At 44.8% G+C, this 20173-nt stretch overlaps 1 protein-coding gene across 1 annotated transcript; it reads right to left on the reverse strand.

Annotated features, from left to right (window-relative positions):
• Nucleotides 1-3583: 3583 nt before the first annotated feature.
• Nucleotides 3584-8912, reverse strand: LOC144738380 (uncharacterized). The gene is made up of 2 exons (XM_078621418.1): nt 8374-8912; nt 3584-4169 (listed from the first exon to the last, which is right to left on the reverse strand). The coding sequence occupies exons 1-2, from the start codon at nt 8910-8912 to the stop codon at nt 3584-3586; spliced, it is 1125 nt and encodes a 374-aa protein (XP_078477544.1).
• Nucleotides 8913-20173: the final 11261 nt, after the last annotated feature.

Here is a 20173-nt window from a genome sequence, read left to right on the forward strand (position 1 = left end):
CTAACAAAGACACTTACTTGTGGATGCACGGCGTATCGATGTCCCTGTAACCCGTCTGAAGAGATCGCCACGAACTCTCCCGAAGCAAAGTCCCCAAGCAGTCGCCAAGCAATCGTGCTCGCCAGGCTGGGTCTCGTGGAAGAAGGGTTATCTGCAGAGCGAGGAGTCGAGCGTCTATCCTCAGCAAAATCCCTCTCGAAATGACCTTGAGGTCTGATTTTAAGCCCCTTATAACTTCGCTCTCGCATCAAAATCCTTTGTTCTCGGCTTGGTCTATCATGGACTTTGCATTCAATTGTAATTTTTTCATTAACAATCCGCATATCTAGCAACATAATACATATGTACATCTCACTGCATAATTGTACACTTCCGTTTGAATAAGGATGTGCATCTCCATGCATAATTCCATGATTCGTGTTAATTTGCTAATATTCACCCCCCAATGTCCTCTAAACTGCTGCAAGTTTAGAGGATGATAAAGTGACATACAGTCTGAAGTATCAAAATTGGTGATCTCGAAATTGATTTGGAATAAGATGTGCAAGTTTATACTGTACTGACTTTGTTTTATAAATATATTTAAGGACAATCGTGTTGAGCGGGGTGTTTCTAGAAAACGAGTGTTTTATATTAAAAATTCTGCCATGAACTTTGAATAATCATCCGAATGGTTTAGCTTGTAAGCGTGGTTTATTATAATGTCCATATTAAAGGTGTTTTGGGTTAGATCGCTTAAATATACAAATGTGTCGTTGAAACCCGATACCACCCGACAAAGCTAAATAGTAAGGGTTGTCACGTAAACAGAACATGCACATTTGCCACTAGTACAGCACACCGGTGTGTAGGAGAGCCAAGCCACAACATTTACAATCTGAGTACGACGTTTCGCCTGTAATTAAAACTAGCCTCATCAGTCGACAGTCAGCTTTGGGAAGTCTCATGTGTTGACCACGCAGCTGCGCTCTATTAAAGTACGCTGCCCTTTGTCGGCATGCATTTATTTAATGTTTTATTTTAAAGACACATTTATATACTTCAGCGATCTAACCTAACAACCTCTATTATGGATGATATTGGCCCCGAAATCCTACGTGTTAAACTCGTGTGTATGTGTTTAATATTTTGGATGTTTTTTAAAATAATTATTGCATTGAATTTGGAGAGGTTACCAGCGCCTCGCACCCGTCCAGAGACCTCGTGGGCCTCTGTGGTGGCTACGAGCCTTCCCTCCAGGACATTGCTCACATCCACCGCAGCGTTACCGTCCGGCACCGCGGATGCGGTAGCGGATTCTTTTTTTCCGAACTCTGCTCGTGGCTGGGTAATTCCAAACAACAGGAGGTCGTGAAAAAATACTACTGTTTGTATTTACATGGATCTGTACTTCTGTGTATGTCCACTCGTGTGTTTATTTACACTCGTTGATGTGGATATGTACATGCGTGAATGTGTGTGTATAGGTATGTACAATCATTTGTGCGCACATTTGTTCGTGTAGTAGAACGCAATCCCTTGTACTTACACTGCTGTGTATGTACACTCGTGTGTGTATGCGCACTTGTATGCATGTGCGCCCGTGTGTGTATGAATGAAGAAGTGTGTGTGCACATTCGTGTATTTTTCTACAGCGCTGTGCATGTCCACTCGTGTGTGGGTCTGTGTACATGGGAGTGTATGTGTGTACTCGTGTATGATTTTGCATATTGGAACAAACAAATTATTTTTATATCGTGTCGTACGAAGAATTTTGGGGCAATGTGATAGGAATGCGCCACCACAACAGGGAACTACAGGGATGAGACTCCCCGCTCGTGGTGCTAAATGAATGAAAACAGCGCCACTGAGCAGACAGAGCCCCGCCCCTACAGCTCGTGAGTGTGACGTAGTGAGTGTGACCAGCGGACTGCCACGATGCTGCCAGGTAAGGGTAAACTTGTGTGATGGAGATGCTTCACCTGAAACTCGCCTCCACACGTGTTCGCTATGAACATTGTAGCAATAAGGGACGATCAGTCATCTTTAACATATCAGGTCTTTATTGTTCTGCAAGTATATTAACATTAAAACTCGTAGAAACACATGCACACTCGTGTGTGAATGCACACCGCTGTATTTACAGTCGAGTTTGGATGCACACTCGTGTGTGTATGTCTACTCGTCCGTGTTTTTTAAAAGGAAGGATATGGTAGCAATAACGTACGATCAGTCATCTTTAAAAACAGGTCTTTATTAATCTGCAAGAAAGTTGACGTTAATACTCGTATCGAAATCTTTATTAATACGCATGCTCAAACAGGAAAGGAACTAGGCAAATTATTTCCCAATAGGAATTCAACAGTTAAAGGATATTCTTAAAATCAAACACGTAAACGTCGATTTCCCCTTTGACATTCTTTTCCACTGAAGCTATTCGTCCAGAAGTCCAAGCCATCAAACACAGGAACAACGAACGTGCAATCCACGCACACTCTTAAACCTATTATTTGAAGTGAATTAATTTATTACACAATGATGAAAATTAATGAACATGTTTAAAATATTGAGCAAAGTTGTGATCACTGACTTTCTCCAACTTTAGCTCAACAAGACCACTTAACCACGAGAGTAAAATCAGGAATTGAACCACCTCACAACCACTGCGCATCACACCACATCAACAAGTAATCCGATCGGACGACAAAGCACTACCTTAACGTGACGAAGTCTAGAATAAACCTCAACACTCAAGACACGGAATTCAACACAAACACTACGACAAAATGAATAACAGGAATGGGCAAATCTTAAAAGAAGACGGCACACCCAGATCAGTAGCTGTGAGAAGATGACAACACATGGCAACTTCTACCATAAACACCACACATTTAACAGAGCCGATGATCCAACTACGAGACGAAGCAATGTATCTATCGAAGTATAAAATTGTTGTCATCCTGAAATGAGTGAACACTTCTGGAACTTATCAGGAACACTTTTATCTGAACACAATGTAGAGCATTAACAACATCACTCTCGCTTGAAATCCTAGAAATCACTGAAAAAAATATATAAGAGACAGAAATATGACTCTCCAGCCACTCCAATACATAAATCCATCTCTCAGGTTGCAACTGCATGGGCTCGAAAGAGGAATTTCGTTTAGGACTCATGACAACATTTGTACTCTTTGCTTGATGATTCCTGTGAAGTGTTGCTGACTGTGAAAATGCTTCCAACACACAGAGCAATCGAATGGATTTATTAAATTGATTACATTAGCTTGGAGTTGTGCTGGAAATCACTGATATAATCAATTTCACCTATAAACTGATCTAACAGAGACACAAACGTGCACATTCCAGGACTTTAACAGAAGTACTCAATACTTTGATTATCCAGCCATTCCAGCAGCCATTTCTCATTATCAACCCGCATGGGGTCGAAATAGGAATTGTCGTCAGGACTCATTACATCCGCTACATCAACGCATCTCTCAGGATCCACCTGCACAGGTTCGAAAGATTCATTTTTTTCAGGACTAATTGCAGCACTATGTATTTCACCTTTTGATTTCACTTCCCTATCATTGCTGATCGTCTCATGCTTGTTTCGGGGTGATGACCGTGTGAAGATCTGACTTCCTTGCAAATGCCTTCCCGCACACAGCGCAATTGAATGGCTTCTCGCCCGTGTGTGTTTCTTGGTGACTGTTAAGAGTTGATTTCTGTGAAAATGATTTCCCACACTCAGAGCACTTGAATGGCTTCTCGCCCGTGTGTGTTTTCTGGTGACGGTTAAGAGTTGATTTCCGTGAAAATGACTTCCCACACACAGAGCAATTGAACGGCTTCTCGCCCGTGTGTGTTTTCTGGTGATTGCGACGAGTTGATAAATCTGCAAATGCCTTCCCACACACAGAGCACTTGAACGGCTTCTCGCCCGTGTGTGTTTTATGGTGACTGTTAAGAGTTGATTTCCGTGAAAATGACTTCCCACACACAGAGCAATTGAACGGCTTCTCGCCCGTGTGTGTTTTCTGGTGACGGTTAAGAGTTGATTTCAGTGAAAATGACTTCCCACACACAGAGCAATTGAACGGCTTCTCGCCCGTGTGTGTTTTCTGGTGATTGCGACGAGTTGATAAATCTGCAAATGCCTTCCCACACACAGAGCACTTGAACGGTCTGATTTTAAGCTCCTTATAACTCCCCTCTAGCATCCAAATCCTTTGTTCTCGTCTTGGCCTATCATGGACCTTGCATTAAATTTATTTTTTTACATTAACAAACTGCATATCACACAACATAGCTTAGCTAATCTGGCCATTGTTATTAAACCTTAATATGTATGTGCATCTCACTGCATAATTGTATGCATAATTCAGTGCTTCCTGTGAATTTGCAAATATTCACCCGGCTATGTCCTGTAAACTGCTGCAGGTTTAGAAGATTTAACCGCGACATACAGTTCGAAATATAGAAATGAAGATGTCGAGTTTGATTTGGACTAAGAGGTGCAAGTTTATACTGTGATGAACCTGTTTAATAAACATATTTAAGGACACTCGTGTTGAACATGGTGCTTCTAGCAAACAAGTGTGTTATATTATAATTTACGTCATAAACTTTAAATAATCATATGAATGGTTTAGCTTGTAAGCGTGGTCTTTAATAAAGTAATGCAACAAGAACAATCATCACCTTTTAGATCACCTTTTAGTCTGTAACATACGACCTTCGGTGTGTATATACACCAGTGTGTTTGTGTTCAATATTTAGCACGTGTTTAATATTTTGGACGTATTTTTACGGTAATTCCATTGAATATTGAGGGGTTACCAGCCTCTCGCACCCGTCCAAATACCTCGTGGGCAGCTGTGGTGGCTACGAGCCTTCCCTCCGGGACATTGCTCACATCCACCACAGCGTTACCGTCTGACACGGTCAATGAAGGAAGGGGGTTGTTTTTGCAAAACTTTACTCGTGGCAGGGGAATGGCAAAAAACAGGGAGTGCCTCCTTCTGATAAACAAAAAACGAATGAAGGGCGCGTGGGAGCGTGGCGTAAGGTGTGGAAAGCTGTAAGTCACAGGTATCATTCGAATTGGGTCAATGACACCAGCACACAAATGGTGGGGTCGTTTGGAATGATGTTGCATTGATGAAATATGAATTTCTCGACGTTGTATTTCATGATCTTTAAATAAAAATTTTGTTTTTAGAATTTACAATCTGCATATCTAGCAACAGAGCTTCGCTAATCTTGCCATTGAGCTTAAGCCTGAATACGTATATTCATCTCACCGCATAATTTGCATTCATTTGCTACTATATTCACCCTGCAATATGCTGCAAAATGCTGCCAGTTCAAATGCGTTACCAGGGAAATGCAGACTGAAGTATTAAAATTGTGATTTTGGACTTTGAGGTGCAAGTTTATACCGTGCTGACTTTGTTTTATAAATATATTGAAGTACTTGTGTTGATATGAGCGCTACAGAACAATCAAGGTGATTTGTTTAATTTAATCCACGCAAATTATTACGATTGCTGTCATACACTTTTAACGATAATCGACATGGTATTGCCTGTAAGCGTGTGTGTATTTACACTGCTGTGTAAGTACACTTGACTTTGACTCGTGTGTGTACGTGTTTGTTGTAAGCATTGTAGAGTTAACGGATGCTCAGATAGTTAAAAAAATCAGATTTTTATTAATCTGCAAAAAAATATTGACGTTAATATTGCTGTGCATGCACACTCGCGCGTGTGTAGAGGTAGTGTAGTGGTTAGCGCACATCTCAATTCTCGCTCACGTTAAATTCATGCTCACGGCCAACACCAGCGACGATTATCTGAACAGTATATAATTTAATGTTGGGTTTGTCGATGGCAGCATATAGAACGGGGTAGACCCGTGTGATGTAAGGGAAAAAAGTTTAGCTGGAAGCATATTATATTTTTTGCGACAGAGAATTGTAATGTATTACTTACTGTTAGTAGCTCAGCTTATTGGAGAGGATATTTAGTATACTGATGATACTATGTAGTTTATACTTTAGTTTTTTACGTGGTTGTTTAGTTACTGCAGCTACATACTATTAACATTCCTTCCCTTTATTAATGCTACCCCTATCCCTCCCTTTGATGCTGCTAATCCTGCATAATTGCACGGGCATAATATCCGAACCATTGCCGTAGCAATGGCAAGCAAATGGAAGTATGAACGTGAAAAAGACTTCATGCAAATAAACTAAGCCCATGACTTCAATATGTACACTCGTGTGTGTATGCGCACTTGTATGCATGTGCACCCGTGTGTGTATGTATGAAGCAGTGTGTATGCACATTCGTGAATGTTTCGACAGCGCTGTGTATGTCCACTCGTGTGTGCGTATGTGGACATGGGCTGTATATGTGTACTCGTGTGTGATTATGTATTGGAACAAACAAATTATTTTTTATATTTTGTCGTACAAAGAATTTAGGGGCAATGTGGTAGGAATGCGCCAACACAACAGGGAACTACAGGGATGAGACTCCCCGCTCGTGGTGCTAAATGAATGAAAACAGCGCCACTGAGCAGACAGAGCCCCGCCCCTACAGCTCGTGAGTGTGACGTAGTGAGTGTGACCAGCGGACTGCCACGATGCTGCCAGGTAAGGGTAAACTTGTGTGATGGAGATGCTTCACCTGAAACTCGCCTCCACACGTGTTCGCTATGAACATTGTAGCAATAAGGGACGATCAGTCATCTTTAACATATCAGGTCTTTATTGTTCTGCAAGTATATTAACATTAAAACTCGTAGAAACACATGCACACTCGTGTGTGAATGCACACCGCTGTATTTACAGTCGAGTTTGGATGCACACTCGTGTGTGTATGTCTACTCGTCCGTGTTTTTTAAAAGGAAGGATATGGTAGCAATAACGTACGATCAGTCATCTTTAAAAACAGGTCTTCATTAATCTGCAAGAAAGTTGACGTTAATACTCGTATCGAAATCTTTATTAATACGCATGCTCAAACAGGAAAGGAACTAGGCAAATTATTTCCCAATAGGAATTCAACAGTTAAAGGATATTCTTAAAATCAAACACGTAAACGTCGATTTCCCCTTTGACATTCTTTTCCACTGAAGCTATTCGTCCAGAAGTCCAAGCCATCAAACACAGGAACAACGAACGTGCAATCCACGCACACTCTTAAACCTATTATTTGAAGTGAATTAATTTATTACACAATGATGAAAATTAATGAACATGTTTAAAATATTGAGCAAAGTTGTGATCACTGACTTTCTCCAACTTTAGCTCAACAAGACCACTTAACCACGAGAGTAAAATCAGGAATTGAACCACCTCACAACCACTGCGCATCACACCACATCAACAAGTAATCCGATCGGACGACAAAGCACTACCTTAACGTGACGAAGTCTAGAATAAACCTCAACACTCAAGACACGGAATTCAACACAAACACTACGACAAAATGAATAACAGGAATGGGCAAATCTTAAAAGAAGACGGCACACCCAGATCAGTAGCTGTGAGAAGATGACAACACATGGCAACTTCTACCATAAACACCACACATTTAACAGAGCCGATGATCCAACTACGAGACGAAGCAATGTATCTATCGAAGTATAAAATTGTTGTCATCCTGAAATGAGTGAACACTTCTGGAACTTATCAGGAACACTTTTATCTGAACACAATGTAGAGCATTAACAACATCACTCTCGCTTGAAATCCTAGAAATCACTGAAAAAAATATATAAGAGACAGAAATATGACTCTCCAGCCACTCCAATACATAAATCCATCTCTCAGGTTGCAACTGCATGGGCTCGAAAGAGGAATTTCGTTTAGGACTCATGACAACATTTGTACTCTTTGCTTGATGATTCCTGTGAAGTGTTGCTGACTGTGAAAATGCTTCCAACACACAGAGCAATCGAATGGATTTATTAAATTGATTACATTAGCTTGGAGTTGTGCTGGAAATCACTGATATAATCAATTTCACCTATAAACTGATCTAACAGAGACACAAACGTGCACATTCCAGGACTTTAACAGAAGTACTCAATACTTTGATTATCCAGCCATTCCAGCAGCCATTTTTCATTATCAACCCGCATGGGGTCGAAATAGGAATTGTCGTCAGGACTCATTACATCCGCTACATCAACGCATCTCTCAGGATCCACCTGCACAGGTTCGAAAGATTCATTTTTTTCAGGACTAATTGCAGCACTTTGTATTTCACCTTTTGATTTCACTTCCCTATCATTGCTGATCTTCTGTTTCGGGGTGATGACCGTGTGAAGATCTGACTTCCTTGCAAATGCCTTCCCGCACACAGCGCAATTGAATGGCTTCTCGCCCGTGTGTGTTTCTTGGTGACTGTTAAGAGTTGATTTCTGTGAAAATGATTTCCCACACTCAGAGCACTTGAATGGCTTCTCGCCCATGTGTGTTTTCTGGTGACGGTTAAGAGTTGATTTCCGTGAAAATGACTTCCCACACACAGAGCAATTGAACGGCTTCTCGCCCGTGTGTGTTTTCTGGTGATTGCGACGAGTTGATAAATCTGCAAATGCCTTCCCACACACAGAGCACTTGAACGGCTTCTCGCCCGTGTGTGTTTTATGGTGACTGTTAAGAGTTGATTTCCGTGAAAATGACTTCCCACACACAGAGCAATTGAACGGCTTCTCGCCCGTGTGTGTTTTCTGGTGACGGTTAAGAGTTGATTTCAGTGAAAATGACTTCCCACACACAGAGCAATTGAACGGCTTCTCGCCCGTGTGTGTTTTCTGGTGATTGCGACGAGTTGATAAATCTGCAAATGCCTTCCCACACACAGAGCACTTGAACGGTCTGATTTTAAGCTCCTTATAACTCCCCTCTAGCATCCAAATCCTTTGTTCTCGTCTTGGCCTATCATGGACCTTGCATTAAATTTATTTTTTTACATTAACAAACTGCATATCACACAACATAGCTTAGCTAATCTGGCCATTGTTATTAAACCTTAATATGTATGTGCATCTCACTGCATAATTGTATGCATAATTCAGTGCTTCCTGTGAATTTGCAAATATTCACCCGGCTATGTCCTGTAAACTGCTGCAGGTTTAGAAGATTTAACAGCGACATACAGTTCGAAATATAGAAATGAAGATGTCGAGTTTGATTTGGACTAAGAGGTGCAAGTTTATACTGTGATGAACCTGTTTAATAAACATATTTAAGGACACTCGTGTTGAACATGGTGCTTCTAGCAAACAAGTGTGTTATATTATAATTTACGTCATAAACTTTAAATAATCATATGAATGGTTTAGCTTGTAAGCGTGGTCTTTAATAAAGTAATGCAACAAGAACAATCATCACCTTTTAGATCACCTTTTAGTCTGTAACATACGACCTTCGGTGTGTATATACACCAGTGTGTTTGTGTTCAATATTTAGCACGTGTTTAATATTTTGGACGTATTTTTACGGTAATTCCATTGAATATTGAGGGGTTACCAGCCTCTCGCACCCGTCCAAATACCTCGTGGGCAGCTGTGGTGGCTACGAGCCTTCCCTCCGGGACATTGCTCACATCCACCACAGCGTTACCGTCTGACACGGTCAATAAAGGAAGGGGGTTGTTTTTGCAAAACTTTACTCGTGGCAGGGGAATGGCAAAAAACAGGGAGTGCCTCCTTCTGATAAACAAAAAACGAATGAAGGGCGCGTGGGAGCGTGGCGTAAGGTGTGGAAAGCTGTAAGTCACAGGTATCATTCGAATTGGGTCAATGACACCAGCACACAAATGGTGGGGTCGTTTGGAATGATGTTGCATTGATGAAATATGAATTTCTCGACGTTGTATTTCATGATCTTTAAATACAAATTTTGTTTTTAGAATTTACAATCTGCATATCTAGCAACAGAGCTTCGCTAATCTTGCCATTGAGCTTAAGCCTGAATACGTATATTCATCTCACCGCATAATTTGCATTCATTTGCTACTATATTCACCCTGCAATATGCTGCAAAATGCTGCCAGTTCAAATGCGTTACCAGGGAAATGCAGACTGAAGTATTAAAATTGTGATTTTGGACTTTGAGGTGCAAGTTTATACCGTGCTGACTTTGTTTTATAAATATATTGAAGTACTTGTGTTGATATGAGCGCTACAGAACAATCAAGGTGATTTGTTTAATTTAATCCACGCAAATTATTACGATTGCTGTCATACACTTTTAACGATAATCGACATGGTATTGCCTGTAAGCGTGTGTGTATTTACACTGCTGTGTAAGTACACTTGACTTTGACTCGTGTGTGTACGTGTTTGTTGTAAGCATTATAGAGTTAACGGATGCTCAGATAGTTAAAAAAATCAGATTTTTATTAATCTGCAAAAAAATATTGACGTTAATATTGCTGTGCATGCACACTCGCGCGTGTGTAGAGGTAGTGTAGTGGTTAGCGCACATCTCAATTCTCGCTCACGTTAAATTCATGCTCACGGCCAACACCAGCGACGATTATCTGAACAGTATATAATTTAATGTTGGGTTTGTCGATGGCAGCATATAGAACGGGGTAGACCCGTGTGATGTAAGGGAAAAAAGTTTAGCTGGAAGCATATTATATTTTTTGCGACAGAGAATTGTAATGTATTACTTACTGTTAGTAGCTCAGCTTATTGGAGAGGATATTTAGTATACTGATGATACTATGTAGTTTATACTTTAGTTTTTTACGTGGTTGTTTAGTTACTGCAGCTACATACTATTAACATTCCTTCCCTTTATTAATGCTACCCCTATCCCTCCCTTTGATGCTGCTAATCCTGCATAATTGCGCGGGCATAATATCCGAACCATTGCCGTAGCAATGGCAAGCAAATGGAAGTATGAACGTGAAAAAGACTTCATGCAAATAAACTAAGCCCATGACTTCAATATGTACACTCGTGTGTGTATGCGCACTTGTATGCATGTGCACCCGTGTGTGTATGTATGAAGCAGTGTGTATGCACATTCGTGAATGTTTCGACAGCGCTGTGTATGTCCACTCGTGTGTGCGTATGTGGACATGGGCTGTATATGTGTACTCGTGTGTGATTATGTATTGGAACAAACAAATTATTTTTTATATTTTGTCGTACAAAGAATTTAGGGGCAATGTGGTAGGAATGCGCCAACACAACAGGGAACTACAGGGATGAGACTCCCCGCTCGTGGTGCTAAATGAATGAAAACAGCGCCACTGAGCAGACAGAGCCCCGCCCCTACAGCTCGTGAGTGTGACGTAGTGAGCGTGACCAGCGGACTGCCACGATGCTGCCAGGTAATGGTAAACTTGTGTGATGGAGATGCTTCACCTGAAACTCGCCTCCACACGTGTTCGCTATGAACATTGTATCAATAAGGGACGATCAGTCATTTTTAACATAGCAGGTCTTTATTGTTCTGCAAGTATATTGACGTTTAAACTCGTAGAAACACATGCACACTCGTGTGTGAATGTCTCCTCGTCCGTGTTTTTTGAAGGAAGGATATGGTTACAATAACGTACGATCAGTCATCTTTAAAAACAAATCAGATCTTTATTAATCTGCAAGCATCTTAACGTTAAAACTCGCACCTAACCATCACCACCACCCATCATAAATTAACACACAGACAGCTACAAACATAGATATGTAAACTGACACAAACATAACAGACACACAAATAAACAATCTCTTTCACGACTTAATAATAACAAAGTCCATTTTACCCGTGCCAGGCTAGGTGCACACAGACAAACCATTGCACAATAATTTACATGTAACTCAAATTCACACTTAGTACTACCACCTTACTCACTTAAACATAACTACATAGATTAAGAAAACCATGAATTTAATAGTGAATAAACCAACAAGATGGTGTTTATACGCTTGCAATTAAATGAATGAAATACAAGTTAATAATTCAAATAAATAATAATGAATATGAAGCCTGAGGCCGAGGTGTATGGCAGGCCTAACGGCCAGGCCTCCCTTCTGTCCTCGTCGCAGGAATGGCGACATCAAAGAGCACAAAGCAAGGGGGCAAATGTTTAATTTCTGTAGCGTAATTTAGACTAATTAGAGACTACAAACACTATGTACACGATGTACACACAGCTACACAACGCACACACATTCTATCACACTCACTGACTCACTCTGCCACTCTCACTCAAGCTCTAACGCACTCAATCTCTCATCCACTTATTCACTCACATCCACTCACTCAATCTCTCACCCACTCGCAAATCTCTCACCCACTCACTCATTCACTCAATCTCTTACCCACTCACCCACCCGCTCACTCAAACTCTCACCCACTCACCCACCCACTCGCTAATCTCTCATCCACTCACTCAGCCACCCACTCGCTAATCTCTCACCCTCTCACCCATTCACTCAATCTCTTACCCACTCACCCATTCACTCAATCTCTTACCCACTCACCCACCCACTCACTCAATCACCCACCCACTCACTCAATCTCTCACCCACTCACTCAATCTCTCACCTACCCACCCACCCACTCACCCCCCCACCCACTCACCCACCCCCCCCACCCACTCACTCACCCACCCCCCCCACCCACTCACCCACCCCCCCCACCCACTCACCCACCCCCCCACCCACTCACCCACCCCCCCACCCACTCACCCACCCCCCCACCCACTCACCCACCCCCCCACCCACTCACCCACCCACCAACTCACCCACTCACCCACCAACTCACCCACTCACCCACCAACTCACCCACTCACCCACCAACTCACCCACTCACCCACCAAATCACCCACTCACCCACCAACTCACCCACCAACTCACCCACTCACCCACCAACTCACCCACTCACCCACCAACTCACCCACTCACCCACCAACTCACCCACTCACCCACCAACTCACCCACTCACCCACCAACTCACCCACCAACCCACCCACCAACCCACCCACCCACCCACCCACTCACCCACCCACTCACCCACCCACTCACCCACTCACCCACCCACCCACCCACCCACCCACCCACCCACTCACCCACCCACCCACTCACCCACCCACCCACCCACCCACCCACCCACCCACTCACCCACCCACCCACTCACTCACTCACCCACTCACTCACTCACCCACCCACCCACCCACTCACTCACCCACCCACCCACCCACCCACCCACCCACCCACTCACCCACCCACCCACCCACTCACTCACCCACCCACCCACCCACTCACTCACCCACCCACCCACCCACTCACTCACCCACCCACCCACCCACCCACCCACCCACCCACCCACCCACCCACCCACCCACCCACCCACCCACCCATCCACCCACCCACTCACCCACCCACCCACCCACCCACTCACCCACCCACCCACCCACCCACCCACTCACCCACTCACTCACCCACTCACTCACTCACCCACCCACTCACTCACCCACTCACTCACCCACTCACTCACTCACCCACCCACCCACCCACCCACCCACTCACTCACCCACCCACCCACTCACCCACTCACTCACCCACCCACTCACCCACCCACCCACTCACTCACTCACTCACCCACCCACTCACTCACCCACCCACTCACTCACCCACCCACCCACCCACTCACTCACCCACCCACCCACCCACCCACCCACTCACCCACCCACCCACTCACTCACCCACCCACCCACCCACCCACCCACTCACTCACTCACCCACTCACTCACCCACCCACCCACCCACCCACTCACTCACTCACTCACTCACCCACCCACCCACTCACTCACTCACCCACCCACCCACCCACTCACCCACCCACTCACTCACTCAACCACTCACCCACTCAATCTCTCACAACACCCACTCACTCACCCACCCACTCACTCAATCTCTCACAACACCCACCCACTCACCCACTCACTCACCCACTCATTCAATCTCTCACCCACTCACTCAATCTCTCACCCACTCACCCATTCACTCACCCTCGCTGTGTAGACCACGGAGTCTGAAGTCGAACCCAGGACCTGGTTTCCGGTCCAGCGCACAACCAGCACTGCACCACGTGATGCGCCAGCCGGGATCGTGGGGGCGGAGCCTCGCGCTAGTGACGTCACCTCTGTTACGTCACAGCCACGCCTCCACCCACAGTCGAGAGGAATGCACACGAGGGAGCAGCAGAAGAAGCCTTTTGAGAGCGAATCCTCAACGAGGTGAGCGACCCTGTTGACTATGAATGTGGTTTATTTTTATTTTACATTTTGACCACAAGCTTCATTATTTTTTATGTTTATATGTAGATTTTCTGCAATCAAATTAGAACTGTTAGATAGGTTACTTGGCATGCCCTGAAATGTTGCTGTTACTGTCGTTGTTTAGACCCCAGGCGAGTCAGCATTTAAGACGAGCATAACTAACCCGTTTAAATCTCATAGAATATGAATAACATGTCTACAATTTTAATCTTTCGTGACTGCAAGGATTCATACTCTTAGGTTTTTTCGGGAAAGTCACATAGGAGATTTATTATATTATTATGTTATTATTTTATTTTTATTATTAATTATATTATGATTTTATTATTATTTCTTTTTACCTACGTGACTTTACCAAAAAAAACTAAGCGTACAATTATTGTGTTCTGATTGCTGGTACAATTGTGTCCTACATTATATGTATTGAATGTTATTCAACATTGGGGAGGAGTCTGCCTTTAAGTTCAGACCCTAGCCGCTGCCATAGTTGCCTCCAATCTGTGATGTCACAGGCACATGGGTGGTACCACTGACATCAAGTGACCTACGACGTCATGCTCGTATTATAACAAATCATTAAAGTATGGGCATATGACCCTAATGACCCACAAGGCATATGGGTCTTTTTATCAAGCAGTCGATTAATACAAATTGGCTGTACATGAACATGTGTGTCGGGATTAGAGGTGAAATATCATGTTAAGTCTGGTGATTATGTTTAATGGAATAGGCAGTTGGAATAAACATGTTCGTGCGGGTGGATGAGTGAGTGATCGGGCGCACACATGAGTGGGCAAACAAGCGAGTGGGCTTTTAAAGCAACAGTCACGATAGTCTGCTTGGTTCTTTCGGTAAAGTCACGCAGAAGGAAAATAATAAAATGATAAAAATAAAGCATAATAAAATACAATTCTCACGACGTTTCGGCCACAACGCAAGCAGCCGTCCTCAGGTGAAGAACAGGGCTGTCGAAAAGACAGCGTCTGAATGAACACCACCAAGCTTAGCAGCGTATATTTAAGCTGGGTTAGAGGGGGAAGGGCGCCTTGAAAAAGGAATTTGCATATCAACAGATGAATTTAGCATATTTATTGAAAATGCAGATATGGGATTAGTCACTAATTGTGGAATGCGTAGGAGGTGGGGGGGGTCTCAAAGTCATATTATGCCCGTGCATTATGTAGGATTAGCAGCAACAACAAAAAAAGTCCCGATAGTGTTTTAGTTTTGAAGCTTTCGTGACTGCAAGGATTTATACTCTTAAGTTTTTTTCGGTTAAGTCGCGTACGGAAAAAGAAATAAATAATTTACTTTTACAATATTTCTAATAATATGAATTAAAATAATAACTCACGACGTTTCGGAGGCAACACAAGCTTCCTTCATCAGGTATAAAAAGGCACAGCAAAATAACTGTAGAATAACTGTAAAATAACTGTAGTTAGTTTGCCTTTTTACACCTAACTACAGTTATTTTGCGGTGCCTTTTTACACCTGATGAAGGAAGCTTGTGTTGCCTCCGAAACGTCGTGAGTTATTATTTTATTTCTATTATTATTGCTATTATTTTTATTTTTTTATTATTTATTATCTATTTTTACCTACGTGACTTTACCGAAAATAAACCTAAGAGTATAGTCACGATAGTGATTGGATTGGTACAATGAGTGGTCAAATATGTAATAATTAAGAGATTGAGTGATTCAAAAGTTTGCTAAATCTGAGCGTTGTTCCAACCTCCCCAGGCCATCCAACTTCAAACAAAATCTACTCCTTCCCAACAACATGGACGGACAAATCACGTGGGCTGAGATCTTGGATGACTATGAGGGTAAGTCCCAGATACCTGCATCACATGGATTATATGCGGAGGAGGAGGCTCCTTGATGAATTACTTTTCGTAGACATGGCTTGGTGGTAATGGGAAGACGTAATGATCGAGTGTGGCAAAGAGGATGGGTTTAGATTTGAGTTTCTGCCATCTTTGTTCAAACTCGGGTCTCAAGCCTACGTAATTTACGGTCTCAAAATGCCGACAAAAACATGACTTGTAAAGTTGAAATGCCGTGTGATGACTATTTCTCAATAGCAGGTCCTGTTGTGTGGTAAGAGGTAATTACTGGAATCTCAAAATTAGTTCTGTGAATCTCCATGTCCTTCGTTCTCTAATTCATTACTCGTCCTTGGAATGAATTTTCTGTTCTTCATAGCCCGGGAGTCGGCGTGCCAGTCAACCACGTGGGGGGACGTTATGGATAAGGTGGACCCTTTCCCAGGCCAAAGTTACAAGAATCGCTCCCCAAAGGTATGTATGGGGTCTAGATTTGAAGCTTTCGTGACTGCAAGGATTCATACTCTTAGTTATTTCGGTAAAGTCACGTAGGTATAAAATGAAATAAAAATTAATAAAAATAAAATAATAAAAATCACGACGTTTCGGAGGCAACACAAGTCTCCGTCCCAGGTGGGACCGTCACAGCTGAATTTGCTGTATCAAGTGAGGCAGGGATTCCAAGATGCAAGTTCTTAAATACAAGTTAAGGAGGGAGGAGAGGGGAGGAGCTTATCAGAATGTGGTAGCCAATGAATGGAACGTATTGGGAGGGGGGGCGGGGCTAAAAGAGAGCACGATGTGTATGGGGTCTGTAGGGTTAAAACAAACGACATTGTCTCGAAAACTAGCACACCATGTCACCACACCATCACACCAAAATATCACGACACCAACTCTCCCCATCACTTTTCTCATCACACTACACGACCACCAATTCAATACACCATATTAGAGCCTCATCATGCCTCTATACCATCACAATACACCATCTCTCGATAACATTCCACTACTTCTCCTTTACATATCACAACACCATGTCCCGACACCATCACCCCATCTCTTCACAGTCCCACTCATGCAGGCACTTGAAGAGGCCATTTATTACCAATGAAGACATAATGATATCAGGCAGTCACATGAATTATGTCTGTGTGTACTAAGCAAGTTTGAATGACTGAATGTGGATGGCTGCATCTGTACATACATGTGTGAGAATGTTTTATTGTTTGCTTGCATGTGTATGTCTGAATGTTCCTTTTTAATTTTTGCTGGATCAGAGGATAATTGGGGAGTTGAAGGACGTCAGCGGGGTGAAGCATCTCCAGGAAAAGAACCTTGGCAAAGAAAGATGCACCATGGAAGAGGAGCGCCTCTTTGAGGTGCAGCGCATTGCCAGGGCGAAGTGCCGCACAGAGGAGAAGTACTTCCGAGACTATCTCCTCAAGAAGCGCCTCATTAAAGTGAAGTACTTCATTGATGGGAAGCATCATCTCGAGATGAAGTGTCCTGAGGAGAAGAATCTGGAGGAGGAGTGTCTCGCCAACGTGAAACGCGTCGAGGAGGATAAGCGCCTTGAGCAGGAGCAGCACCTCGCCAGCAATGCTACCACCGCCACCACCGCCATCACCGCCACCACTGCCACCACCGCCGTCACCACCACCGCCACCGCCGCCACCACCGCCGTCACCACTGCCACCACCGCCACAACCTCCCCTGCCAACGCCACCATCGCCAACGCCACCACCGCCACCACCACCGCTGCCACCACCACCACCGCCACCGCTGCCGCCGCCACCACCGCCACCACCACAGTAACCACCACCGCAACCGCTGCTGCCGCCACCGCATCCACCGCCATCACTGCCACCACCACCGCCACCACTGCCACCGCCACCGCCACTGCCACCGCCACCACCACCGCCGCCGCCACCAACGCCGCCGCCACCGCCGCCGCCACCACCGCCGCCGCCACCACCACCGCCACCACCGCAGTAACCACCACCGCCACCGCTGCCGCCGCCACGACCGCCACGACCGCTACCGCCACCACCGCCATGACCGCCACCACCACCGCTGCCATCACCACCGCATCCACCTCTGACATTCCTGTGCAGGGCCTGATTGCTCCAAGCTTTGGAGAAGAGTGCTTCCAAACAGAGAAGATAGAGAAGAAGACAGAGGTGGAACAGGAAGAGGAGAAGGTGGAGGTGGTGGAGGACGAGGAGGTTGAGGAGGAACAAGAGGAGAGAATGGAGAAGACAGAGAATGGAAAGAAGATGGTGGTGGAGGACGAGACAGAGGAGGAGATGGAGGACGAGACAAAGCAGGAGGTGGAGGAGGTGCAGGTGGTGGAGGTGGTGATGCAGGGAAAGAAGAGGAAGCGAGGGGGCCTTGCTCGCGTGGCGAGAGCGATCACCTCCCTCCTCCGCCGCGTGCTGCTTTGTGGTGGCATGTCCACCACACAGTAGGGGTGGTTGTTGTGGTCGTGGATCGCTGCCAACCATGACTATCACCAGACTACCCACCCACCCAGTGATACATGCCACCCACCCACCCACACACCCTGTGATACTCGTCACACACACACCACATGGTTCGCCGGAGAGACGGTGCCACTGGGACCACAGCTGTGGAAGGAATCTGAGCAGCAGATGCCAGGACTACAGTGGAGAACGACTGCTATCAAGACACCTCACACAACAAACACACACGGGACTAGCCAAAAAACATAGCCGTCCCTATCCTGGGCCCCTTCCATGCTGGTTTTCATCCAGGCAGTCCTCATGGGGTGACCTTGCCATGGTTTTCAGGACATGGAAGGGGCAGCTGACCCAGGATGAGAGAGCTAGAGGGGTCTGGTACAGACAATTGACGAAACCTGCCACGTGGCAAGCCCCAGGGCCACTCATGTAAAGAATGAGATTCACTACCATTGTTGTTGCTGGTACTATATAAACTTTGTGAAATAAACCCATGATGACACAACATAACGTTGAATTGCTTGCAAGTGCTGTGTTGGGTAAATGTGTCTTGGCTCGGATGTGAGGTGTCCCAGCTGTGTGTGTGGCAGTACAAGTGTAATGAGCAATTTCTTCGACACGTCACGTAGAGGGTACTTCTTTATTTCTCACAGTGGGCACAATTCAGGCCAACATTGGTTCTTCCTCTCACTGAATATAACTCTAGGCAATAACACCTCTACTGGCTGCACGCAGAGCCAATCACTCAGCGTGGTCCCCTCGCCCTCACTCATCTCGCCGCTGGCTGGCGGCATGATGATGACGGCGATGGAACCATTCAGGAGATCTTCCACGTGGCCAGACGACGGAGAGAGTTTTCGGTGAACAGCGACACAGCCAGGACCCCACACGAGCCCTGAACTCCGGGTCCGCTCCCCATTATATTCCCCCAGGTGTGGCTAAGCCCCGCCTCCAGCCACGCCCTCTCGTGGAACCTTCAAGCAGGTTCCTGGAGCATTTTGGCTAACCCCACCTGTTTCCTTTGCCCCAGATACGCCTCCTTCCCTGATTGGCTGTTACTTCTGTGCCTGTACCCGTAAATGCCTTCCCAGGACAGCACGTGTCACTTTGTAATGTCAACAGGTGTAACTCTGTCATTACACAAGGACAAACATATGAGAGACGTTTTGGGAAATGGTCCTTCTTCAGAGCAAATACAAATAGTGGTGGGAAAATGTATTTAGGTGAATCGCCTCCTGCACAACACTGCCACTCTATCTTCTTGGTTCTTTCGGTAAAGTCACTTAGACGTGAAATAATAGAATAATAAAAATAAAACATAATAAAATACAATTCTCGCGACGTTTCGGCCACAACGCAAGCAGCCGTCCTCAGGTGAAGAACAGGTCTGTCGGAAAGACAGTGTCTGAATGCCACTCTATTCCACCACCCCACTGCCCCATTGACCTCTTTCCCTCTGCCCCTTTGCCGCACTGCCCCCTCTGCTCCACTGTCCCTCTGCTCCACTGTCCAACTTCTCCTCAGGTCCAATGCTCCACTGCCCTTCTTCTCCACTGC

This window comes from Lampetra planeri, chromosome 82, assembly GCF_965212315.1.
Source record: "Lampetra planeri chromosome 82, kcLamPlan1.2.h2, whole genome shotgun sequence".
In the NCBI taxonomy this organism is placed as follows: Eukaryota; Metazoa; Chordata; class Hyperoartia; order Petromyzontiformes; family Petromyzontidae; genus Lampetra; species Lampetra planeri.

Excerpts from the sequence above, each read along its gene's own strand:
- LOC144738380 (XM_078621418.1), bottom strand. The coding sequence starts at position 8,912 with ATGCTAGAGGGGAGTTATAAGGAGCTTAAAATCAGACCGTTCAAGTGC. Across the intron at positions 4,170-8,373 it reads GAAACACACACGGGCGAGAA|ACCGTTCAAGTGCTCTGTGT; the intron begins GCCATTCAATTG and ends GCTTAAAATCAG.